The sequence below is a fragment of the Parus major genome, chromosome 2 (assembly GCF_001522545.3).
Source record: "Parus major isolate Abel chromosome 2, Parus_major1.1, whole genome shotgun sequence".
NCBI classification, from domain to species: Eukaryota; Metazoa; Chordata; class Aves; order Passeriformes; family Paridae; genus Parus; species Parus major.
Window position 1 is genome coordinate 41,685,052 of NC_031769.1, and position 26,445 is coordinate 41,711,496.

A 26,445-nucleotide genomic window follows, 5' to 3' on the forward strand; every position below is an offset into this window, starting at 1 on the left:
TCAGGTATTTTGGCAGATTTAATCAGATCTAATGAAGAGCTCTTAGCCCCCCCCCCCCCCCCCGAAAACATGTTCATAATAAATGACTAATAAATACCTGACCTTATATAGGGTTTTATGGACCGTTTTTATACATTAAAAGTGATTTTTCAGGATACTTCTGAATCCTCATGGAGAGCTTTTCCATACCTGTGTGGCCTCATGAACAATGACTTTGAGGGAAAAGCATGCTTGCAAGGAATTACTTTTTGGCAAAGCCATGAGAAGAGTTAAGTTTTCTGTGTCACAATGGAGCAAGTGGATGCAGAATAGATCACAAAACTTCCAGAAGCTGGAAGAATTTAGTTTCATGTGAAGGAGCAGTAGGCTGAAGAGAATGGTGAAAATTTAAAGGCACAGGAAGGTAGGATTCAATTTAAAGGATCAGAAAGATAATTTTAACTGTGACATTTGTGGTTGGGGTTTTTTTATGAAAGAAAAGGAAGGAAGATTGGAGGCATAAAGCCTCAGATTCAGCTGACATAGAGACAGAGGAATTTGGTGCTGGGATAGGTTTCATATCTGTGAATGATTCTTTGCTCTCTGGTTGCATATTTTCTTCCATGAATTGCAGATCCAAATTCTTACCACGTTTTGTAGATTTGACTAGCTTGTTTGTGAAGAGGAGCTTTGGAAAATAATGATCTTGAGGATCAATAGAATCAATAGGTCAATAGAATATTTTGGAGAAGTAAATTACTCGATCATGTAAGTACTTCTGCAAATCCTTTGAGACAATTTTCAATTTGAAATTGTAACACATTTAATTCTATTTATACAGGAAAGATTTATTTTGGAGGTTTGTTAATCAACAGATATACTTCTGGGAGAGGTATCACTATACTGGTTTGCAAAACCTCAACTAAAGTGCAGGTATTAAAACCTGTGTAGAATTCCTTTCCACAGAAAACCTGTGTAGAGTTTAAATGGTGAAATGTACAAATCTGTTTCACTTCATTGTTTTTTTAAAGAGTCATGAAACATGAAAGTCTTTGTCTGGAATAATCAGTCCAACTCCATTAGTTTGAGAGCCTCTCACACTTAAGTCCAGAGGGATGGTTTTTTTTGGATTTTGGATGCTTGAAACACCTAATGTTTTTAAAGACCTTCTAAAACTTATAACAGCATTAATTATCAGTACCAAAGTGAGGACTGAAGGTTTGTCAGTGATATAATAGTTATAAAATAGGACTGAAGTGAGAAGTAGTAAGTTGAAGGAAACTTGGCAAACCACAGCTTTACTCCTTGTGCTCTGGATTTTTATTCCACCCAATATTCTTAGCTCCATCTAAGTTACAGGATGTTCAGTCAGTGAGGTTGTTTCACCTAAATTTATTTTTATTTTCACCGTTTAATGGCAAGGTAAATACTTGTTTTTCCTCTGCTTAGAACCTAACTGCTGTTGCTTGATTTACATGGTGTTCATTATTCAGGATACTCAGTTCCTCCACACACAGTACAGAGTACAATCTGTACTCACGCGGTGTAGGTTCAGAATTGTCTCATTTGCAAATAAATGGTAGCTCTACGTAAGTCTTGGATCTTCAAAATTGTAATTACACTCACTACTTTTTTGTTTTTCTTGTTGCCTGCCTAATGCATTCCTACTTGTAAAGAAGATAGGGATTTTTCAGAAATAATGTATGATAATGTAATCAAAGCCAAAGTGAGATTTTCAGAGAAGCTGATGGATTAAGTGTCTAATTTCCACTGTCTATCACTACAAATTATGTGTGGCCTTTAGAAATTTTTTGAAAAGTTCACCTTTCATTCATTGCACTTGCCAGATACAAAACTGAATCAAAGCTATTTGTAATCTTCAACCTCAAGTCGCTCTCATCAGACTGGCTAAGACTACTTCTTGGGTGTGCATCCTCCAGAACAGTTTGTGCAATCCAGGTGTTAGTCATAACTGCAAATGACTGGAAAGCTCTTCATTTAAACCAGCAGGTGAAATACTTCATCTTGAGCATTGCTGGGCTGCAGAGAAGAGTTTTCAGTAGCCTCAGAAGAGATGTGTTTCCTCTTTCCTAAGAGTAACTGACTGGCTCTTCTGTCCTGCAATCATTTCTAAGTGTGCTCACACTCTAGATCTTGTTCTACTCCAGGTTTCTTCTGCTTTTTATGTTGTACAGTATGATTGGATGCAATATGAGAAAATCAGTAAAGAAAATACCAGATCACCTTCTTCCTGGGAGGCAAGATTTAATAGTAATATAATAATAATAATAATAACAACAACGATAATAATAATGTCATCACTTGAATTTACTGTAAATTCAAAATAGCATGAAACACGACGAAGACAATAATGCTTGTTTACGTGACAGTATTTCTGCTGTCTGTTTACATACTATACTGTAAATTCTGTAGTATCTTTTTATGCTTTTACATGTTTCAGAAATTTCAAAGTTATATAGTAAAAAGGCTTTACAGTACTTCTAAATATAAATAAGCTTCAAAATAAATCCTGCAAAACTGAAATGATCCATTTAATAAAATGCCCATTTTTATAAATGCCCTGAAATGAGTGGGTGAAAAATAGTGTGACACATCATGTGGGCTTAATCTGTTTCGTATAAATTTGCTGTGAAAGCTCTAGTTCAATATAGATAATGTGCAATCTGTTCTAAACATCCAGTTGTACAATAAGGGTAATTTGTGGGAGACAGTTATGGATCTCAAGAGCCCTTTCATCATGCAGAGTATTGAATTAATCTCCTCCTAAATGCTCATTCAGAAAGTGCCAGAAGACTGCTCTGTTTGGTTGCCATGGCAGATATTATTCTCCTGGCTCCTTTGAGAGCTACATTTCTATAAACTATGAGTGTTTTCAAGTTTATCAAAGCAGTAAGTTGTAGTTATTCTGATTTTGTTGTGGTTGACAGTTTCCTTCTGTCATATGCTTGCATTAGTTTTATTATTTAAAAATGTTATAACATTTCTTTTACCTGCTTGCCCTCTCAAATAGAACAATAACTTTCATTTAGAGACAAAAAAGGGCAAAAAGGTATTTTGGACATAGAGTCTTAAAGTCTTTTTTAGATAAAAGTAAAAAGAAATTAAAAAATTTGGTACCTGTATGCTGAGAGACTAGTGAAAATGGCAGAATTCTGATAAATGCAGGTTGTAAACAGGGAAGGGAATGAAAATCAAGATTGTATTATATCAAGACTGTATAGTGACATACTGTGAAGGAGATTGGACTGATTTCTTACACAATAAACTTTTCCATTTGTGTGTTCTCCTATTGCAATCTGCTTATAGGCAACAGAACTAATGAAGCCTGATTTCCTCAGGATTTATGTCCTGTCTTTCCTGAGCCTATAGGCAGCTGTGCACATGTCCTCATTAAACCAGTGACAGCTACTCTGAGCTACAATTCTGTTTTCAGTGATAGGCTGCAGGTTTGGATTTCCCTTCATACACAGCTACTGATTTTCCAAAGGTGAAGAGACACTTGGCATCGTTGAAACCTCTGCAAAGTTATGACTTCTGTTGAAATTGGCTAGTGGCTGGAAAGTTACTCTGTGGTCCCTTACTCCATGGCCATGGCCCTTTAGAGATTTGATTGAGGTGATTTGTGAATCTGTGAAAACTAGACTTTAGGAGACAGTTGTTGGCCACCACTGAGATTCAGAGTCTTGCTTGAATTTTAGACTTATTATTTAATAATTATTCTCTAGAAATGCATGCTGTCAGTTCAAGGTATGTGATTGTTACTTGCTTGTCCAGATGCCAGTTACAATTTGGATGATCATGTGCTTGGAACACTTCAGCTTCAGAATTTACTTTTTTTATTTAACTCTGGTGTTTTGGTTACTTAAGATAATTACAGTCAATATAAGCCTATCACTAAGGAGACTAACAGGGTAACAAGTCATCAGAGTTTACCATGAGGTACATTGCCTTCTACACCTGTCAGTGTTTGAATTAGTGCTGAGCTGATGGGAAGTTCTGTGGTCCTGACATCTGGACAGTAACCCCCTTGTTTGCTACCCTGTTACCAAACTCTGCCCTTTTCTAGAGACATCCAGAAGCAAAGCTGTTCTTGGCGGTCCTGTGTCAGCTGTGCAGCTGAAAGGCTCTCAAATCTAACTCCTAATCAACTGTGAATATGTGGGAGGATACTGCTTTGAATCAGAGACAGTGTGAATGATCATGTGGACAGGCATTGAAGGGAGGAGGGGTAGCTAGCCATTAATAACTGGAGTTGTCAGAAGTGTTTTGTTGATATGCAAATCTACCATTTACCTACTTCCAAGTCTTTTAGTTTAGCATAAGGGGATGCAGCATACATAAACTCTACAGGTACTGGATAAGCAATAAAGTATTCATTCTTTGTTATGAATGTGCACCCACAGTAGGAAACTGTGTATGGATGGCATGTGTTAGTCTTTCTGGGAGAGGAGATTTAGTGTGTGCACAAAACCTCAGGGGAAGGCAGATATTTAGAGAACTGAGAAACTCTGAGTAGAATTATACATCATAAAGCACTGGAAATTGATTCATTACCATTGCATTTTCTCCTTAAATCAAATTTGTTTCTCTCACAAGCTTGTGGAAAATGCCAGTCTGGCCAGAACCTACAGGTAGTTCAGTTCCCAGCAAATCTGTTAGAGACCATCCTGTTGAAACAACAGCTAAACTATGAAATGGTTGAATTGTAAAATGATTAAACAGAGAAAAAATGATATAAAAAAGTTAGTCACACTAACATGAGAGGGTTTTCAGTATGCAAGCAAAATAGGGAGTGGAGCAAATAAGGCCTGGTGTGCTTATGAAGGATGTAGGGGGTTTTTAACCTGAATGTCTGCAACAGCCAACATACAAACATTGCCTGTTCTTTCATTGTTCTGAAGAGCATCATAAAGACAGGATTTCTGCTGCATTTGAAGGCTCAATACACTTGTGTGGAAAAGTAGCAAGGCTTGACATTTGAGAAATCTGAGAGGTTTTGTGTTCAAAGAAAGCTGGTTGGGGTCAAAGAGCATGTCAGTCTTTAATTAGTATTCAGCCTTCTTTTAAGTTAGCATGGTGAATATTTTAGATTCTAATTACCTGGTGTGTAATTAATTCATTACACACTATGCTGTAAAAACTGAAGTATTTTTTTCAACAAACTGAAAATAACATTTTTTATTATTCATAAAGAGAGTAGGATATTGAATGTTGTATGTAACAGTTTATAAAGTACTAAAATGTATTCTGGGGTAATTTAGCAAGCAGACCACAGTGGAGTTCCTTCAGCCTTCTCTTCCTGAAATAAGTATTAAACTGAGGTGAGTGGCATTGTACATTTTTGTCAGCTCAGTATAACATTCTGTTAAGAACTTTCTGAAGTCATGGGGCACATACTGCAGCTTTCTATAGACAGGCATTTATACATCATTGCATGTGTATCAGTCTCAGTGTTGCTCTCTTATGAAGTAATATTATGTTGCTGCTCTGTGTTTATTTAATAAGAGACTGAAATCTCCAATATTCCAGGAGAATTTTCATAAAAGCCAAATTCATTTATGTACATGCAAAGCAACACACTATTATATAAACAGCTGTGTGCTTAACCAAAAGAGTAAGTTTTCCTGTATGTGCTCTCAGGATTGGTTCTCTTTGATGTGCAGCTCTATGAATAACAAGAAACAGGGCATGGGGTGACAGGTAGCTCATGTGCAAAAGAGAACACTGTTTAGAGCAGGTCTTTTGGGGAGATAATGTCTTTTTTGCTTCTGAGAAGCAGGCTGTCAGGAGGTTTCAATGGTACTGTTAGGCTCTGCATACTAAAGCATGCTTTTTAAGATGCCAGCTCATATAAAACGGATTAGAGAAGCCAGGAGGAAAATATCTGCCAAAAGAACGAAATTCAGACAGATACTTTTTAAAGCTTTATTGTATTTTAAAGTTTCAGTAAAATAAATGAAAATTAAATGGAAAAGCAGGATTGAATCAAATAGAACATTTTATAAGTTAAGGTACTGTAATACTCTTTTTCTTTTTTTCCCCTTCTTTTCTATTGACAACAAGTAAAACTTCAGCTATCATTTCAGAGCAATTGTGTCTCTGTTGTTTGCTAGGTTATTCACCCAGTAATGGGAGCAATGTGCACTACTTATGGCTATATATCCTCTGAAATAGATTGAAAACAGGAAAATTTGCTTTTCTGAGAAGCATTTGGAGAACCTGAAGTTTATTAGTTTATTTGCCCTGTTTGGTTTTGGATTGGTTGGTTGGTTTTTCTTCCTAATTTACAGGCACTGCTGACTTTTTTTTTCTTTTTTTCTTTTTTTTTCTTTTTTTCTTTTTTTTCTTTTGGGTGCTTTAGTTCTTCAGTCTTTGTTAAGGCTGTGTAGCCAATCTATGATTTTTTTTATCTTGTTTCCTCTTATGATAATGGTATTCTTCATATTCCAAGGGTATATTTTTCTCTACTGTCTAAATTTTTGTTTCATGTGGAATAAATTACAAAACTTCCAAAAGTCAAAAGAATGTGGAATGTGTATAAAGAAATGAGCCATAGCCTGGTCTATCTGTCTTGTTATCTCAGAGCAAAGCTGTGCCAGAGCAACATATATTGCAATAGTGCACTTCTCAACTCAAGAGTCTGCTGCCTTTCTGTGACCTCTCCTTGGTCCCTCAGAGCAGAGGAGGCAACATTTAAATCATGTCTTGTTGGGCCAGAAATTGTTATCTTGTCAGACACTGAATGTTTGGTAGGGTGTTGGCTTGTTATGAAAGAAAAATACAAGCCAGAAGGGACTATCTCCCAGATAAAACTCTGGAATCAATTAATGGGGCAGTTGAGCAGAAAGGATAGAGAGGTGAGGTGAGTAACTAAGTATCTCTTTTCAGGAGAAAAAAAAAAGGGGGGGGGGGAGGAAAAAAGCCAACAAAAACCTCAGGAAAAAGCAACAAAGATGTTCAATGTGATAAAGCAATGACTTTTCAAAGATGAAAACCAGTTTTTTATACCAGAGCAAGTGCTGTTTTAATCCTAGAGAAAAGAAGGCTCTAGATGACCTAGTTGTGGCCTTCCAATACCTGAAGGAAGCCTATGAAAAATGGAGAGAGGGTGTTTACATGGGCATGTAGTGATAGGACAAGAGGTGATTGTTTCAAACTGAGAGTAGGTTTAAATTATATATTAGGAGGAAATTCTGTACAGTGAGGATGGTGAGGCACTGGAACAGGTTGGCTAGAGAAACTGGATGCTCCATCCCTGGAAGTAAAAGGCAGGTTGGAGAGGGCCCTGAGCAACCTGGTCCAATGAAAGGTGTCCCTGCCCACGGCAGGGGGATTGGAACGAGGTGATCTTTAAGGCTTCTTCCATTTAAAGCAATATTGTTCTAGTGTTGTCCAGATTGGTTGATCAAACTTTCAGGGATGTGGCCAACTAGAGTTCCTTTGAAGACATGTTATAAGTTTAAATTTCAATGCAGAGAAAATATTTTGTAGGTTTAGCAGACATGTGCAGGAATGGTGACTCCATAGCTTTTGATGGGAAAGTAATAGGAAGAAGTGGAAGGATTTTAAATGTTTTTGTAATTAGTTTGGTAATCTTCATGTAGGATGTGATACATCTGCCAGAACAGATCACCAAACCAGTTGGTTTTTAACCAGAATAACTAGGTTTTTAATATTCAGGTCAGACTCTGAGACAAAAGAAGGGTATGTTAGGTAACTATTTATTCTGCAGTGTTTATTTAGTTGTAGCACTTAGAGGGCTTAAACACTTCAAGATTTTTGTTGCCTTAGCTCTCTATAAAAATGCCCAAGTGTTAAGTTCCTGCCCTAGAGGTCTTTTCAGATGTCTGTGCTGCAGGTACAGGTCACCGTCTGCTTGCCCATGCAAGTTTCAAAAGCTTTGTACAGTTCTGCCTTGTGCATTGCTTTTGGTTACCTAGGAAGTAAAAGAAAGACTTGAAAAGGTTTAGGCAGCAACACAGCCTTAGATGTTTAAGGACAATTTTACATGCTGTTGGAAGAGCAGGACTGCCATAACACAGCAGGGATTGCTGGATATTTGTTGAAGAGAAGTTCTGTGTTTGAATAGTTTGAAATAAATTGAATAACTAAGGAGGTCTGTTCCTGTGAAAGGAGGTGGGGGTTGTTATCAGCATCTTCTTGAGCTAGTGGATTTTTTCAGAAGGTAACATTACTTTTATATATAAAAGAGGAGTAAGTCTGCTAAATAGATAAGGTTTTTGTGACTCTTGGTCCTTCCTGTTTCTGACTTGAGAAATGCTATCAAATGAATCAGTCTGTCATTTTCCTCTTTGGGGAGATGGAAAGGTCTGTTCTTAACACATTCTAGCTAACATTTGGTAACCAGGAGTGAGGTAAATTCTTAATGAAATGAAAGACAGATGGGTTTGGGTTGGTGAAAGTACTGTTGAGTAAACCCAGAATTTAACTGGGCTGCCAGGTTGAGAAACTCGTGTCTAAATTAGACTTGCATGTGGCAAGAGGACACCTTTCTTCTGCAGGTGGGACACACCCAGAGCTTCCCTTACTTGTTTTTAACACAGTGATGTTGAAATTACCAGATCAAACCATTAATTAGTTTATCCAATAGCTTCTTCTCTGAGAGTGGTCTGTCCTGTTGTTTCCATGAGAAGTATATGAAAGTGTAGTGAACAATTAAAACTTTGGAGCAACAATTAATGGGAGCAGTTGCTTACTCGCTGTATCAATTAGTTTTAAGCTTATCTCATCAATAGGGAGTATTTTAATTTCTGCTTCACAAATGAGATTATTTTTAATGCCACTGTGAATCTTCCAGTTTGTTGCATAAGCATCTAATACAAGAGCATTTATAAGGATCTTAGTGATTCTGAGCTGCATTTTCTTTTATATTTTTTCACTGATCAGCAGAAATTATGAAAGGAGATTCAGCCATTCACTAACAAAGGACAAAACTCTATTTTCTGCTTTTTAGTCAAACCCCTGCAGATTTCAGAAGTGAGAAAACTTCTTTAAGGTGTTATTTATATATTTTTTTTCCTGATAGTATTGGTGATTATTCCCATGTCACAGAAAGATGAAACAAAGGCAAGAAGCAAGTTCAGCAGATGGCAATTTCAATGGGATATGTTTCTTTGATCAAAAGTTAATAGGAAGGCAAAATTCTAATATAATTACTCGAAGGTTATGTATATGAGATTCATACTGAGTAATATAGAGTAACATATATAATACATATTTTAAATTAGTGCTCAATGCTAATTAGTCTTTAGTATATACTGGCTGCTGAAAAAATCCTTTGCTGGACTGAAGTGTGAATTTTCTATAACATTATGGTAGCAATATAGTGTCCAGTTCCAAAATTTCAGGGTTACAAATGAGGAAGGCATTGGGAGGAGAATTTTCAGGGTAGCAAAAACCAACACATGGAAATCAAAACCCAAGAGCCTCCCATTAATATTGTGAAAATGCCCCTTAAAATACAAACACTGTTATTCTTCTTTATGAATGCATTTTCTTTATTTTTTGGATAGATAAATAGATGCCATATACAGGTACAGAGAGAGAATGAGTCTGGGAATGTGGATTCTATTCAGGTCCTTGGTAAAAGCATTCTTACACTGGCTTACTGTAAGCCACAGCCTTTGCTGTATTTCCTTACACCACTAATAATTGTTGTAATTTCCTATTAGTAGGGGAAATTATGTGCTGTCATTTTAATACGTAAGAGATATTTGCTTTAGTTTATTGAAGAAATCTTTTGCTGTGGTTGTGAAACGTTACTGTTTTAGAAAAGGACGTAACTAATGACCATGGTTCTTGCAGTTCTGTTGGTCCTATAATGGTGTGTCTTTACTTTCTGATTGTTTCCAATGCCAAGAAGGAAGCAGGAGCATGTGAGCACTGACATATTATCAAGCGCAAAGTGCAGAAAATGGATTTCTGCAGCTTGTTAATATTTTGCAATTATTTGTCCTGCCCTAGCTTGCGTATTTGATTTGCCCTGAAGGATCTGTGGAAATGTGTATTCACCTTCCATCTTATACCATCACATAAATTTGCTGTGAATTAGCTAGGTGACTCACTGGATAATATTGACTCACTTTACTGATGCAAAATCATATGATGTTTTCAGCATTTATTTAGAGTCTTTTCACAGCACTTACTGGCGTGTTTGTTAAAATATGGTTGGTTTGACAGATGTAACAACTTATTTTATAAAGGTTTTACTATAAAATTTATGAGACAACATATTTTTCTCACAAATGATAATGTTGTACAGTGTTTCTATAGCAATCGGACAGTTTTGATGTGCTACAGCTAATATGTTGGAGAGAAATTACTTTAGATATTTGTGTTGCATGTTAGATAATATATTTGTTGTGATAGATTAAAGTTGAGGAATAGGAGTGATATTGCTGGTAACCCAGGGTATCCAGTAAAAGCATTTTGCAATGTATAAAAAACATTCCAAAGCCAAGCCTTGAGGTCTGCTAGAACTAAATTAGTGTGGCAATTTAACATGAATCACAATAGTTAATCCCCCAGTGCATGCTGAAGCTGGCACCATTAGCTCCAATTTCCACTGAAGCAAAAGAAGGTCAGTCTAGAACAGCAGCTGGACTGGAGCTGCATATATCTGTTCCACACATTTATTTCTAGGCTTCAATTTATTGTCCAGCTTTATGCAGCCCCTCAGAGCGGAGCCCCAAAGCAGGGCTGTGCTAGCTGGACTTTGTTCTTCCTTTGGTTCCCATTGCTCCTGAAATCAGAGCAGGATAATGGGAGTGGGAGGAGGAGTGTGGCTCTCTTCCCACCGGGAAGCTGCCAGCCTCCAGGGCCAGGCTTCTCAGCAGTTTTTCTGCCAACAAATCTGATGCTTACCCACCTGTGAATTTAAAGGCAGAAGGGAAAGATTTCTCATTTTGAAAGAATTGAAAGTGAAAATAAAAGGGAGAGGGTATAGCTGGGACAGTAAAACAACAAGGAATCCACAAGGAATAAATATGGAGACGGAGTAAAATGCTTTATTAAAGCAAAAATACTTTAAGGAAATTAAAAAGCAGAAAAAATAAGGAGGAGTGTTACCAAGGCATATGAAAATTGACTTATTCTGTGCATGGAAAGCCTGCATAGACACAGGGTTCATGCTGACAAAGTAAAAGAATAATTGCCATATGCATAACCATTTTTTTAATCATTCAAGTTTTCTTTAGACGATAACAATTTTAACACAAAGTTCTAAACTTAAAAACCACAATATTATTAAAATAATTTTTTACAAATGTAGATGTATTTTATGTAATACATGTACTCTGCATTTATGTATTGTGTTGCAGAAAATTTAAATTAACAGAAAGAAACTGGGATTATAGAGTTGGCAAGGCATGAAAATAATAAAATGAAATAATCAGAAATCATTCATCCATTTTTTTCAATTTAAACCTCATCCCAAACTTTTTTTTTCTGTAGTTTCTCAGTTACATAGCATAGGATGTTCAAAGGCACTAAAGCAGATCTCAGAAAGAGAGTAAATGCTAATACTCAACATATCTACAGGTCCTTGTTTGTCTTTATATTACAGAGCTGTCTAAAATATCATCTCTCTTCAGACTGAAAATAGTTGTTCTTATACAGTGTTAATTTTCTCCTTATTGCAAAAGAATTTCATAAAGCTTTGCAAAGAAATTGCTGATGAAGCTGATGGTATTAGAGGCATAAAGGCACAGAATTTTGTGAGGGTCTCTGGTACAGTGCAGGCAGCTCTGAACAGGGGATCTGTGGAGGAAGAGAACTACATCACTTCAAAACAAAGGTGGTGAGCAGCCTACAGCAAAGAGGTTTTCTTCCCACTAATGTGCTGGAAAAAGGGAAAAAGCATTTTGTTCACTTGCAACACAGGAAGCATAAAAAGAGAAAGTGAGAGAAGTCTGATTTCACTGAAGTAAAAGAGAACTTTGCCATTGCCTTCATGTAAACTAGACCTTTACCCTTTGCTAGGTTGTTCAAAATTGCAACAGGCTTAGCAGGACAATTTATAAAGGTTATAAATTTATAAATATTGTCATACCTATAATTTAGGTCAGCTGTTACAACTTTACTCACTTGGAAGAAATGGAGTTGTAAACTACCAAACCAACCTGTTACTCTCCTACCTGCTTATTAGACGGTCTTTTGTAGTCCAGTGAGAGTAATGCTCTGTGTCCAGTCATGTTTCTTCAATGAAAATGGCACATTTAGTAAGCTGTGTCATTTGTGTATGTGTATATTTGCATACTGGTACCAAAGTGGCAATAGTGCCACTCTGAAGTGGCAATATGCAGATGTCTAGGATGGAGTGAAAAGCAGAAATAACATATATCTCCCCAGCCTCTGCCTATGCTTAGTTCAAGAATTTCCTGAGCCCAGATCAAGCCACAAATCCACCATAACTAATTTGAGTAACTGACTTCATCTGATCAGACACATACCGACTTAAATATAGATTTAAGAGCAAATCAGTAGCCTGTAATCAGTTGATACTTATGTTTGGCCCAGTGTTTAAGAGAATATGATTTCTTTCTTTCAATGGGTGCATAGACTCACCAAGGAGCTGGGAATGTGGTGGGAGGGAATTTGCCTTTTCACTGGTATGTTTGATGAAGGAAGAAATTCTATCAGTGGTGCCACTGCCATTCTCTAAGTATTTAAAGACCTACTTGACACACTTTAGCATTCATAGAGTTGAATGCTTTGAAGGATTTATAAAATTACTGTAACTAGAAATTGTTTACCAGCTCTGTGTTGATTATTTTTCACTGGACTGTATTTGGGCAATCACAGAGCCCTCACATGAAGTATAAGACAACTTGTCTTTGAAGAGAAAAGCGAGAATGAAAATATTACTCAAAAATATATTGTAGTAACATGTGCTTGGGTCAGGAGAGCCTCTGCAGGGGAGGTAAACAAAATTGCCTGGCAGGTCCTTTTGTTGCTGGCCTTGGACTTCTTGCCTAATAAGCTCTTTAGTAGAATTGAGAATAGTTCACCAAATAATCTAAGCATTGACTAGGGTTTCCTACTTCACTGCATTAAAATATTTTTTTTAATACTGTGGTAACAGTGACTTTGGAATTAAACTAACTTTTCATGCTGACAGAACAGATGAACAAAGAGGCAAAGTCCCTCTTAGAAAGAATTCCCTTTGCAACCGTGGTTACTTTTCCTATGTGCCTGCCCAGCATTGAAGTCTGATTTCTCAACATGTAGCTTTTACTTCAGATATACTATAAAATTTTCTACTTATGTTTTTCAGAAATTTTATTTCTCTGGCATTTTCTGATGTATTTGTGAGGCTGAAGTTTCTTGCCTGCCACAAAGAAATGGGAATTTTGTCCTTGCAGCATTGTGGCTGCTGAGTGGTAACAGGACAGAGGACAGCCATTCCTCCTGCAAATTTTTCTGCATATTTATGCCAGATTTATGTCACAGATGGTAATTTTCAGAAATAGTGCCTGAAGTTGGGTTCTTAGTTTCATATCTGGAGGCTGATCTAGATTGCCCAGTGAATTTCCTGCATAGAGGAGTAAACTTACCTTACTGTTTTATTTGAAACCAAGTTGGGCTCTATATGTTGGAGTCTTTATGACTCCACAAATGAGCACATTTGGAGAGAAATGTGAGCCCAGGGTAAAACTGAGACCAGCTGGGCTTGGGCTGGGGTTAGCCATGCCTTTGTGTCTGCTGGCAGAGCAGAGGGTGGGTAGAACTTAGTAGTGCTTAGGTGTTGGGGTTTATGGGCCTGGGTTCCATTTGAGGGCCAAATTTGAGTCCAGAAAGTAATGGAATATATTTTTTCATCTTCCGAGGATTGAGCAAAATTAATTTCTTTATTTTTCACAGTTTGTTCCCTGTTGTTGCATGGATTACAATGAGACATGTTCATGCTCTTTGAGTGTTTCCTCTGTTCATTTTGTGGCATTAAATAATTTAAACTGGTCTCTTGCCTTTCGTGCAATAGATTTGCTAAAGGATGTTGGCAAGAGCTGTGGGTTTTGGCCTGTGCAGTACAGGAATCGATGCTGTGTGGTCTCCCCTGACTAAACCTCTGTGACGTAGCTTTGTGCACTTGAGGGAGGCTTGTGTCTGTAACCCAGCAGGTTCCTCCCAGCTTTATGCTGGAAAAAATGGAGGCACAGAGTTAGTATGAAATATATCTTCTGCACAAGCTGTAGTGAGCTATGTATTTTTTCCATCACCCAAGCACTTGGTCACTCAAGCAGTGTGAGGAGGAAGGACTCTCACTGTCCCCCTGCAGTGCCACCAGGTGCCTTCAAGCCCTTCACCCTCACTGCTGGTGTTGCTTCAGAGGCAGTTTAGCTGCTTTCAGCTGTGCCTCGATCATGAGGCAGAGTGAGTGCAAGGCCATGGGAGCTTACGTGGTAAATTAGTGCATATTGAGCAGCCTGGTTGTTAGCCAGGCTTTTACTGCTGTCACAGAACCACAGAATGGGTCAGTTGGAAGAAACCTCTGGAGATCAGCTAGTCCAACCTCCCTGCTCAAGCAGGGACCCTCAGAGCATGCTGCTTAGGACTCTGTCCAGATGGTTTTTGAGTGTCTCCGGGAGAGAAGATTACAGTTGGTATAGAGCTAACACAGCTATGTCTGCACTTAAGCTTCAGTGTCAGCCATATCCATATATTAGGAATTTGTGTCCAGAAGGCTCGTTAAACTCTCCAAGTGCTGGGTATTTCTCTTCCAAAGGGTATGTGCCTGCTCAGGGACATCCTGCTTAGTGAATAAGCTTGTTAAACTTCAGAGAGGCAGAATAGTTTGGTTTACTCATTTTCTCTTGATGGTAGCTGGTAATTGCAAGCAGGTAATTAACATCCTCCAAAACCCCTGAGAAAATAAATTGTATCATTGCTCATCCTGAAACTATTAAAGCATCATTGATGTACCGTTAACCTAGAGGCCAACTACACCCTTAAACTGTAGTGATGTCTGTAAGACCCAGGGCACAAAATTAAAGAAATGTGTGCAGGACTGCAGTCCACCCCTCCCCTTTTTAGATGGCACCAAGGTCATGTCACATTGCACATTTTTGCATCATTGCTTTCATAGCCAGTCGATAGTTTGTGACTCCAAAATCTATTGACCAGCTGCTGACTGGGTGAGAGGTAATTGCATAAGCTAAAGGGGCGAGCATCCCTTGGGCTGGGCTGGCATCCTGTGAGAGTGGTTTCGGCATATGCTCCTCATCAGGCATTCAGACATGTTGTTTAATGTTGTGTATTTATCTGTCACTTGACAACTACATGGCCAGTTATGGTGGAAAAAAGTTATGAAATATGAGCTACACAAGGACAAAAATAATATAAATATTTTGAGGGACAGAAGGCATAAGCTGTATTTTGAAGAAAATACAATTAGTCTGTCTTGTGTTACTTCCACTATTCATTTTTGTACTGTCTACTGAACTAAAATAAGGTTGAGCAAAGGGTGACTAATACTGTAAGAATATTGTAATGAGTATTAATTAATACTTTGCAATTTAAATCAGAGACAATCTGAAGTAGATCAGAAAAAAAATCTTGGGAAAAGAATGTACTACAAATGGGGTTGCTTTGTCTGCTATTCCTCACAGCACTATTAATCAGGCATTATACTCCAAGGCACAAATGATGTGATTCTGCAAGTTTTCCTGACTCTGCACTTACTAATTTTGCAAACCTATTGTTTCATTAACACTGGCTTTGTACTTGGTATTCTATCTTGAATTAGGTAACAAGAAAGGAAAGAAGAGAAATTTTTTTTTGGTCTTTCTATTTCGTGTAGCAGATCCCCACTCTGGGTCTGCGGAGTCCAGGCTAACTTCTGTCACAATTCTTGTAGAAACGACGATAAAAATCTCTCAAACTGGGAAAGACCTCAGAAGGTCAGTAGTCCTACTTCCTGCTCAGGATAGGATTGGCACCAAATTTAGATCCCAGGGCTGTGTGTGGGGTGGGGTTTCCTGTCAGGTGCTTTGAGGACAGAGACTCCAAAACCTCCCTGGGCCCCTGCTGCTGTGCTTAGTTGTCCTTGTAGTGAAATGTTTTCTGTTGGGGCTTTCTTGGCTTATTTTTTAATGACCACTTAATTTCTTGTTCCTTGGCTCTGCACCCTGGCCAAGACCCTGATTCCAACTTCTTGCTGACCTCCTTGTAGATACTGGCAGGTGTCTCAGGGCATGCTATCACCTCCCTGCCCATCTTGCATTCCATAGTTAGGCTTGGCAGAGTTCTTCTTATACTGGAAGGCCCAAAACTAGATATAATCTTCCAGGTGCCAACTAGAAGTAAGGAGATTAGTAAATATTCCTCAAAAATTTAAATTACTGTAATTGCTTACAATCCTTGTGAGAGTGACAATTCAGGATTTGTTTCTTTGTTCTCTTCAGTTTAAAATCCTTCTCTCTTCCTTACGAAAAATCTGCATTTGACTGTTTAATGCTCATGTGTGGCTTTCCTTTATAGAGGCTTGTTACCACTGGGTTGCAACATCACAGGGCCATTGGCCTTGGCTCTGGGAAATGAGGAAGTTGTGAAATTGTTCCTATGAGTCTTTTATCATACTACTGAAGCAGGAGAGAAACTGTGTTCTGGAAATCAATAGCTTTCAAGAAGAATGAGGGGTTGTGCAGGATGACTTAACTGAAAATAAGCATTCAGTGTTACATTGTGGCTGTGTGGTCCTGGGATTTATAAACCTCAGTGTACTAGTATAGGGACTTGTTATTACTGCTGTCAAGAAGCATCAGTTACCATCTCCAGCTAAGGAAACAAACAGGTTCCTGGAAAAATGATCAGAGTCAGAAATGCAGCTTAAAAGTAACCCAAACCTGGAGTCCTTAAGCACCATTCCCTGCAGAGTGTTCAGTGCCATAGACAAAATCCTTGAGGGAAGATTTGTGATTCTAGGTATGAAGTTACCATAACCTTACACTATTATAATCAGTGAGAACAAATTTCCATTAAATAAGCTTTTAAACCTTTACACAGAATAAAATACTACATGTGGAAGAGGCTTACTGGGTTTTGAAGTGGGTGTTAATTTGCCTCTTCTGTAACTGGTTGGTACTTACAGATTAAGCTGATACAGTTCCTGAGGCAGCTCAAGAGCCAAGAAACTACTATTGTTGTGATTGGACACCATTACAAAAGAAGAATTTAATATATATCTGTCATGTTTTCATATTATAATTGAGGCTAGAAAGTGGGAAAGATACTGCGTACCACTGCTCTTTCTAACTGCTTATGAGCTATTCCACATGGTGTTTACAGGAAAACCAGAAGATGGGGTTGCTGATAAAAAACATCTGCCTTAATGTATTCTTGTATTTAGTATAAACTATTTACATGTCTGTTCTTCCTATGTCCAAACTTATGTGTACATTATACATATACACAGTATACTTGTGGAAAAACATCAAACCAGTGAGTCAATAGGTCCTGGTTTCTTTGGTTTTCATTTTTATATGCTTTCTATTTTTCAAATTGTTTTCCTCAAGTTGTGGTTGAATTGTCAGTTGGCATTAGCACACACAGTGGTAAAATTAAGTGTAGTTAGAGGCTGGCTTACCAGGGCTGAGCATAACTGGAAAATAACAGTGTTGTAAGTGTTTGACCCAGAGCTCAGCAAAGGCAGTAAATCAACATTAAACCAGCAAAGGCTGTTAGCGCCTGTTAAATGTTGACTGTCCCACAGAAACCATAAAGGAAAGGTGAGAATGTTTGATTAGGTTATGAGTGTGTGCAAAACCAGGATTGGGACAGCAGGAATGCTGGGTTCCCTCTGCCGTCCTCTGGTGCAGAAAGAAGGTCACAGATGGATTGGCAAGGTGGGGGTGTGAGAGGCAGCTCCCACCTCTCAGCTCAGGGGCAGGAGGAAGTCTCGTGCTGGGACACACAGAGTCCTGGCCCAAAGCAGCCCTGCTGTGCAGAGCGAGGGGCAGAGCATCTCCTCAGCCCTGGGCACAAGATGGGAAGACAAGGTGGGTCACAGTTTCCATCCAGAAACATCCTGCGTTTCCAGCGTGGCTGTGGCTCGAGCCAAGCCCTGGCACTGCTGCTGGTAAATCCCTTGGCAGCTCCTCGCCTTTTGCTGTAGTTGAGGTCTCTGGTGCTGCTGTGTATTCCTGTTATTTCATGTTCAAAGCTATTTAATTTAGTATTTTGGTATTGTTGGCAGCACTAAATCTCATGCTTAGGCTTCCATAGCCCCTCTGACTGCAGAACTGCCACAGCCATACCCGGTTCACTAAAATTGATGTTTCTGGTTGTGAGTGAGCCCACAAAGGAAGTAGCCTGATTTCCGTGCTTGGTATGCAGCTCTGTTTGTGGTGTGAAACTATCTGTTCCATTTTAATAAAGTCCTTCGAGAAAAATTAATGTTGAAATGTAGGCAAATCTAAGTAACTGTCTGTAAACCATATTGAAGGGGTTTTGCTATTTCTCCTGGACATACTGTCTAATTATATTACATGTGCTTTACAAGGAAATTCAAACTTAATTAAATGGAAATAGCAAATCTATTGAATTACAGCAGATAAATATTTTAGAGAATTTCCTAATAGTAGAATTTTAGAATAAACAACACTGTAGCCCCACTAAAATTAATACTAGTTTAAACATGTTTCACTCATGTATTGCATACATAGGCTGCTGTAGCTAAGGGTGCTGCATAAACCAGAGCATTAAGTATAAACCTTTCATTAGTAACTCTCAGCTGATAATAAATGAAGAATGGTTTCTTGAGCCAACTCTTTTCTGAGCTGTGCCTCTGATTAGTTCACAGAGGCTCTTAATGCCCCTGAAATGAGCAGGTTTTGTCATTATGTATCTAGAAGGTTTAAGTAGATCAGAACATTTTTAATACCTCTTTTCCATATTTTTAAAATACTTCTTAGTGCTTGCAAAGAAATGTCTTTTTGAGGGAGGAGTAGTTAACTCAGCCCCACAGGTTTCCCAGTGAACATGTTGGGGCTGTCAGGGGGAAAGTGATCTTAAAAGGTACCTCATCAGTTCCCTTTCTCAGCAGTAAAAATTTAAAAAATACACTTCCTTTCCCCTATGTTGTGTTTGGGAAATATTTTCCCATTGAACTGGAACATTTACTTTCACAGTAAATAAAGAAAGAAAATTTAAAAATTCTTCAGTCTGAACTTGGCAAAGAACTTCTCCGTTTAAAGGTGCCACCACATGTTGCTTGCCCAACAGATAGCTCTTGGGGGAGCCTGCTGCTGCCAGGTACTGCCAAATACATTTTGGTATTAGAAACTATAAAGAAGAAATTAAATACGCAGCTCTTGTTGTTCTCACGTGGCTGATGATTCATTTCCTGAAATATGTGTATGACTGCATTTGGACTGATTTTGCCCAGGCCTTATGTGCCATGGCAGCATGTGAAGCTATTTTAAGAGGTTTTTCTACTCACTGGCCTGCTCAAGAAGCTGGGATATTTGTTTGTTCATATCATGTATTTTAAATATGCTAGCATAAGATTGCCAGCACAAGACAATCCTAGTTTAAGATTAGCTCAGTTAAAATTAGAAGGGCCTTCAAAAATAAATGTGAGTGGTCCAGCTTGTACAGAGTTTTTGGACAGATTACATTTAGTCATCATTAGCACTCACGTGCTTGGTTTTTTTCCAGACTCTGGCAAGCCCTGCAGAGATCAGAGAATAAAAATACCTATCCAGTCTTCTGCATTCCTCATCAATCCTCTTAAAATTACACCAGCATTCAGAATTTAAGAAAACCATTCCAAAATAAAAATTAGGTTTGTATTTGATGAATCAGGAACTGAATGAAGGTGCTGTCTTCTGTGTCTGTTTTTGCAATAGGAGAAAAAGTCACTTTAATTAAAGATGCTGCAGTTTTATTCAGACATTTATTTAAATAAGTGAATCAGGATGTAGAAGAGGAATCTATCTGTATTCCAGCCTTTAGCTGTGGCTTTTTTCACTGCACGGTTGCTATGGAGAAGCATATAAATATTTGTATCACAAACTAATTTTATTTCACTTGTAGATGGCATGGAAATACAGATAAAAATGGTAAAGAAAAGTTGTTGTAGGTGTGTTTTAGCATGCAGAGTAGTGTTTTGGAATAGGTTCAGGCTCAGACTAGCAGCAAAGAAAAGGTAGAAGGTGCTGTGTTGAAGCATCTGACATCTTTGTATCCCATGTTGAGTAATGATAGTGTACACTTTATTTGCACTTTTGTCTTTTCCAATTTTGTTGCAACATTATTAGATGCTTCTCTTTCTAGTAGCTCATATGTCATGGGCCATTTCTATGAGATCAAATACAAACGTGAAAGAAGCAACTTCAGCTCAGTAGCACATGTCTGTGCTCCACTGGGGGAATGATATAGAACCCACACAGCAAGTTGAAAGCTGCATAAATTGTTTCTTCATATGATCATTCTTATTTCTTCATGTCCAGCCCTTTCATTTCCTTGTCTGCCAAATTGCCTCCAAGGAGGCAGTGATGCTGGGCATGAGTGAATTCCAGCAGTGCTGTGCATCTCCTTGTCTCTGCTCCTCAGCCTGTCCTTTGGGCTGGTCCCACTTGTCTCCTTCCTGTGACTGTTGTCTCTGTCCTTCTTCTTCGGGGACTTCAGTCACTCTGATCATTTTTTGGTACATCATGGTGGTTCCAGCCTTCCAGACATTGCCGGGCCTCTGGCTGACAGCTGCCAGGTGATGTGTGAGAGATGCCTTCGGCACAGTTTAAACTCTTTCTTGTTGCCTCTGTAAATTCTGTCTTATGAAACATTCTCTTTAACAAGGAGCTTCACAGAGTGGCTCTGTTTTTTTAACTCAGCAGATATTTTCGTCATCTGGGATTGTTATCCTGGTTTCACGTGGAGATCTCTCTGGACATCCTAGGATAATGACAACAAAACTGGTTATCAACAGCATTGGAAATAACACCTATTACCATAGCAGCCTGCTGCCTCCTTATATCACAGGATGTTTTTATTCAATTCAACAACAACAACAAAATGAAATACTGAATAACAGTTAACAGATTGTTGCAATGGGAAGTGGGGGTAGCAGTTTGTCAGTTCATTGACCTTTTGAGATCAGCTTAAAAGCCTAAATATTTAAGGCTAAATGACTTCAAGGCATTTTTCATCACAAAAATAATTAACTTACAAATTGCATTCCCATTTGATGAGTGTTTGGGTGGGAAAAAGTAATGCTTCTATTAAAATTGTGTATTTTGTAAAAATCAGGCACGACAGACTGGTGTTTTTTGTTTTTAAATGCTCAAGCTCTTTTTTTGGTGTGGTTTTATTACTCAGTTGGATTCTGAAGTGTCCTGCACTGGGCTCTAGCTGGTTTGTGCTATTCCTCCTGCTGCCGCTGTACTCAGAGTCTCTCTCGGTTCTTCTCTCCCTGGCAGCAAATGAAGCTGGCAGCAGAGTCCCTGAAGGAGTAAACACGGAGGAATGAGGATGACTAAGGCGGTCACATGTGAGGCGGAACCAGGGTTTGTGGTCGTGTGTGGCGCTCAGAGTGCACCCTCCACCATCTACTGAGTAGGTGGCACCTGCTTATATGAAACTTGGTAAATAATCTTCGCCTGACACTGTAAAAAAATGTATTTTCTCCTGCTCTCTTCGTTTCTCATATGCAATTGCTTGTGAAGGTAACACCAAATAAAGCACTCCAGCTTATGCCAGGTCTGGATAAAATCTGCCAGACTCCCTGTGCTTTGAGTGATTGAAAACAGATCCTGTGAGGAAGCATCCAGAAGCTAACTAGAATTTTCAGCTGCAGCTTTCTAAAGAGGAAAAGAAAAAGCAGACTGTTCTTTAATTTACTCTCCCTTATGGTTATTGCCCCTTTTGTTTTTCCATTACAACAGCTAATCAGTCCTCTATTATTTCAAAGATTTGCTTATTAGCTGCTGCTTGTCCACAGCAAATTAATTTAAGTATGTTATACATTTCATAGGGAGCAATAATGGATTTCATTATTTGATCTGAGAAATAGTTGAACATAAATATTTATAGAATATGTATTATATACTCCTGTTTGCTAGTTCTTTAAACAGGTCCTAGCTAAAATCTTTTAAAAAGCTAGGCAAAAAAAATTAGTAGGAAACAGATTGCTGATCAGTGACTTATGAAGCATATTTATTTTCTAATTTACATTGGATGTTGGTATCACTCTCCTGGATTCTGAACTGTAGTATTGTATGAATGGATCTTCTGGTTAGATGAACAGTAACAGATCAATTAAACTTGATACTTGATACACCAGTACTTGTGTTTGTAGTGAATATCTGATTAGGTTTTCCTTGCATTTCACAAAAAGGTAGCTGTCCTAAAGTTCCATTGTTTTCTGACAGTAATAGGACTGAAATCTAGAGTGTTTGCTCCTGTGACCTTGAGACAGTTTATTTTTGGCTGCTGTGATGTTCAGTTTTGGTAGATGTAACTGTGTGTGGTACTTGCTGAAATTTTGTTCACAAAAATCTGCTGCTGCCATAATTAAGGTGTTTGCTTACTTTGCACATTTCAGATTTCTGCCACAGGGCCCCCACAGCAGAGTAATATAACTAAGCCAAAATAATATATTTTGTCTGGAACTAAAAGTTAGGATTTCTCAGGCTCTGCAGGTGTGACCCAGTAAGAAATGACTGTTCCCCTGGGAAGAGGAGCAAACCTGTGCTATGGCTACTCTGTTCTTGCCTCTCCCACTGTTAGTCCCCCACGCTGCTGCTATTTCAGGGGTATCTCATGGGCTGCTGCTTTCACAGCCTGTTCCTGGGCTGTGGCTGCACAAGCTCTGCCCTGAGGATCTCTGGGGGAAGCATGTCACCCTTCCTGTAGTGCTGCAGAGATCCCAAAACCAAAGGTTTTTTTAGGAGGGGACCTAAATGTTCTCCATGAAAACTCCCCTTCTTTGTAGTCTCCTGCCCACTTTGAGCTGAAGTAGCTCATGGTTCTTCAACTTTTAACTGCCTGGTCAGTGTTTGTGAGTGAGCAGTTCCAGAGAAGAAACATCCATGGGATGGCTTCATGTTGAGTATGTTCTTGTGGCCTTGTAGCCATTTTGGAGGGATTCTGCTGGTCTGCTAACTGATGGTTGTCTGGGAGCATGAAGGTGGTGTGTTTTGCTGATGGCAGCTGTATCAGGTGTCTGGAATGACTTTCTAAAATGGGTTAGAAAAGGAATCAAGTCGTGTGTCAACTGTGATCTTGTGAAACAAGTAAGTCACCTGCAAAACTGATTTAATGGTTTTAATTCAAGGGGCCCATTTCTTTTGTTTTCTGTGGATTAACAGGAAAATCTCTAGTGAGGTGTAAGTACCCAGTGACTTCAGTCATGTTGGCTGTTGCCTTTGCCTTGGGCAAATCCCTTCACTTCTGCTTAGTTTCCTTATCTCTAAACAGGGATAATACTGCTCTTAGTGATATACTGATCCACCTGAAGTGAGGAGGAATTCTGACCTTCCATGGTATGAGTGAGAAGTATGGGACTGCTTTGTTTTACAGGGATTAACATTTGTTCTACATACTGGGAGAACTCTTGTTTTAGCATCACACATGCTACATGGTCACGACAGAGACTGTTTCTGTCCTGAAACACACACTTTAACCTGCTGGGAAGTGTTCCCTCAGAGTGCCAAGTAGTATTTTGTCACTGAACTGAAATTTAGCTCCTATTCCTTTGTCCTGTCACTGGGGAAGGGTTCTTGTGTTTCATACTGTTTGGTACTGGGTTTTGTCTTTTGGGGTTTTTATACATTCATGGTGGCATCTATTTTCATTTTTAATTTGAGAGAAAAAACTGTTTCTGTCTGTGCTCCTGAATGTATTGTTTGCTTTCTGCTGTAGTGCACCCGTAAAAATTGTGGGATGTCAGGGATGAAACTCACTGACAAAATCAGGTGCCAGGTGAAAGTGTCAGAAGGAATAACATATTTATCGGTAGCTACCATTCACAAGGTATGGAATCTGAATGTCTATTCCCAGGTCCATGGCAGGGTCCCTTACCAGGTGACAGAGTCTCACACCTCTAGACAGCCGTGGCTCTGGGCCCTTCAGGAGTGCAGACAGACAGACAGACAGGGGTGTGTGGCAGTTCTGCCAGTGCCTGAGTTAAGCAATAAAATAAGTTCATCTCTGGCCTCAAGCTTCAGGGAAAAACCAAGGATGAGGCTGGAGCATCCTGTTTGGGAAGATGACTATGTGGGAATAGCCTGTATCTGTCTGTCAAGACTTGGATTTTACAAATCTCCTTAGCAGCAACAATAACAATCCAAGAAAGCTGTTTTTAAGAAGAGCACTCATAAATCACTTGCTGGTGATACAAAAGTTCTCTCATCAGGTACGCTGTGAGTACAGGTCTGATTGTGTGGCCCAGAGGGATGTGCTGACTCAAGATACCTACTGAGGAGAACAGGAGAGGAAAACACACATTACATGGGAAGGTTCCTCTGTAAGCAGGCAAGCAGTTATAGGTATTTTAGCCTACCCAGACCTGAGGGAATCAATCTTGAATCTCATTCAGAGAAATTTGAGTTTACTTCTTTTTTCATGTAAGCAAAGCCCCTGGGAACAATGCCTACTGTTGTGATGTGCCTTCTTCAGGAAAGTTCTGCCATTCCTCACCCAGGAGCCGGAGGGGCGAGTGCCAGGCCAGGGCTGACAGCAGGGCCTGGTGCCTCAGTGCCAAGTGTTGGACACTGGTGCTCAGAGGGGCAGCTCTCTCTGCACCCCAGGGCTTGATACAAAGCACTGTGGGCATGGCCTCTGGCATCCTGAGGGCAACACTGGGCCTGCTCTAAGAGCTCCTCAGCCCTGGCTCCCAGAGCTGTCCCAGTGCCTACAGGAGCCTGTCCCAGGCTGAGGGCATGTGGCACACAACTGCCCAGAGAGAAAACCAGATCCTGCCTCCCCTGCTCTGTATTTCTCAAGTAAGAGCAGTGAGAGGGAGGAAATAGGAAGATGTTACACAAGGGCTTGCTGAAATGAATTCCTGAGATCTGACATGACTTGTGAGAGCCTGAAGTCTGTGTTACCTCTCTGTGCTTCTCAGGCCCTATACCTGCATTTTTCTTACAACATAATTCTTCTATCACATGGGAGAATAGAGCTAATCTCTTTCTTTATCCCTATGTAATAAGACTTTACTCTGTCTCTAACACAGGGTTCTTGACTTCCAGAAATTGATGTCATCTGTAATACAAGATAGTAAGATGGTCCAAATTGACTCATCTTACAATTACAATTTAAAACTAAAAAAATAAATAGCCAGAGCCTGTGGAGGGAGCAGGCTAACTGCAGGGACACTGCTGTGGAAAAGGGCAATTCAGCAGTCCCTCTAAACACTGTATGGATGTGACTTCAGTGGGGGACTCTGGCTGGCTGCATGCTGTCAGCAACTCAACAAGTGAGTCATTGCTACACCTTCCCGAGTACAGTCACGTCAAGGTACTGCTCAAACAATTTTTACTGAAAGCAAGTCATCATTTGGAATTAACGACAAATTGGTTCCGATTCATTCACACAAACTTAACCATAGAAAAGGCTAATGGGGTAGCTGGGTTCTCTCTGATGTTGGGGAAACTTTCCAGCTTGCCCCTATTCCCTGTTTATTGCCAGCCAGCTGCATTGGGATTTCCCTTTATTTGCTAATGAAAAAAATCCTTAAAAAAAATCTGACATGAAAAATATCTGACCTGCACCTACCTACCAGCTACTGAGATGTTACTGCTTGGCCTTGCACTACAAGATGTGTTAACCCCTTTCCTGTTTGGGCCACAGCCTCAGCCCTATAAATTCCTTGGCCACTCTTTTCCTGCTATCACCTCCACCCCATTTTGCAGTGCCCCAGCCTAAAGCAGTGGTCACTTAAAAGGCTTGTATCCACACAACCTGTTCCATGCCCTTCATCCCTGTGTCCATACCTGCCCCGGCTGGTTACAGTTTGTGCTCCGGGAGCAGTTAAATCACTGCAGCAGTGCAGGTTGTGCTGCTGAGCTGCTCCAACCACAGGCCAGCAACAGACACCTCTGGAGTGCCTGAAGATGCCAAAGCCAGCCCGCTCCCTGGCAGCCCCGGGCACCTCACTGCAGCAGTGCTGGTGGGGCTCAGTGGGCTGCCACTGTGCTCTCCCCTGTCTTTACTATTACCCACTTCACATTAGAATGAACAATGGTCTGAGGTTCTGCCTGAGGAACAGCTCCCTCAGCCTTGAGACAGACTCAGCATATAACTGTGAGGACTGTTAAGCCCAAACAAAGGCAGCTGATCACTGCAAGAGAATAACTGAATGTCCATGCACACACAAGGCAAGGCCCCTCGCTCTCCCCAGGTGCTGCAGCGCAGGGACTGGCCTGGAGCCTGTGCCACCCTCTCTCAGCAAACACCAGGAGACACAAACCCCATCCATGCAAGTCA

General features: G+C 39.6%; 1 protein-coding gene across 2 annotated transcripts in view; it reads left to right on the forward strand.

Annotated features, from left to right (window-relative positions):
• ANO10 (anoctamin 10) overlaps window positions 1-22,297 on the forward strand; it is a 120,987-nt gene extending 98,690 nt beyond the window's left edge. For both annotated transcript variants that reach the window (XM_033511916.1, XM_015618239.2), the window contains one exon: window positions 21,435-22,297. Coding sequence is in view for 1 of the 2 variants with exons in the window: in XM_015618239.2 (XP_015473725.1) it covers window positions 21,435-21,470 (36 nt within the window). In the remaining variant the exon portion in view is untranslated. The remainder of the gene's footprint in view (window positions 1-21,434) is intronic.
• The last annotated feature ends 4,148 nt before the right edge of the window (window positions 22,298-26,445 follow it).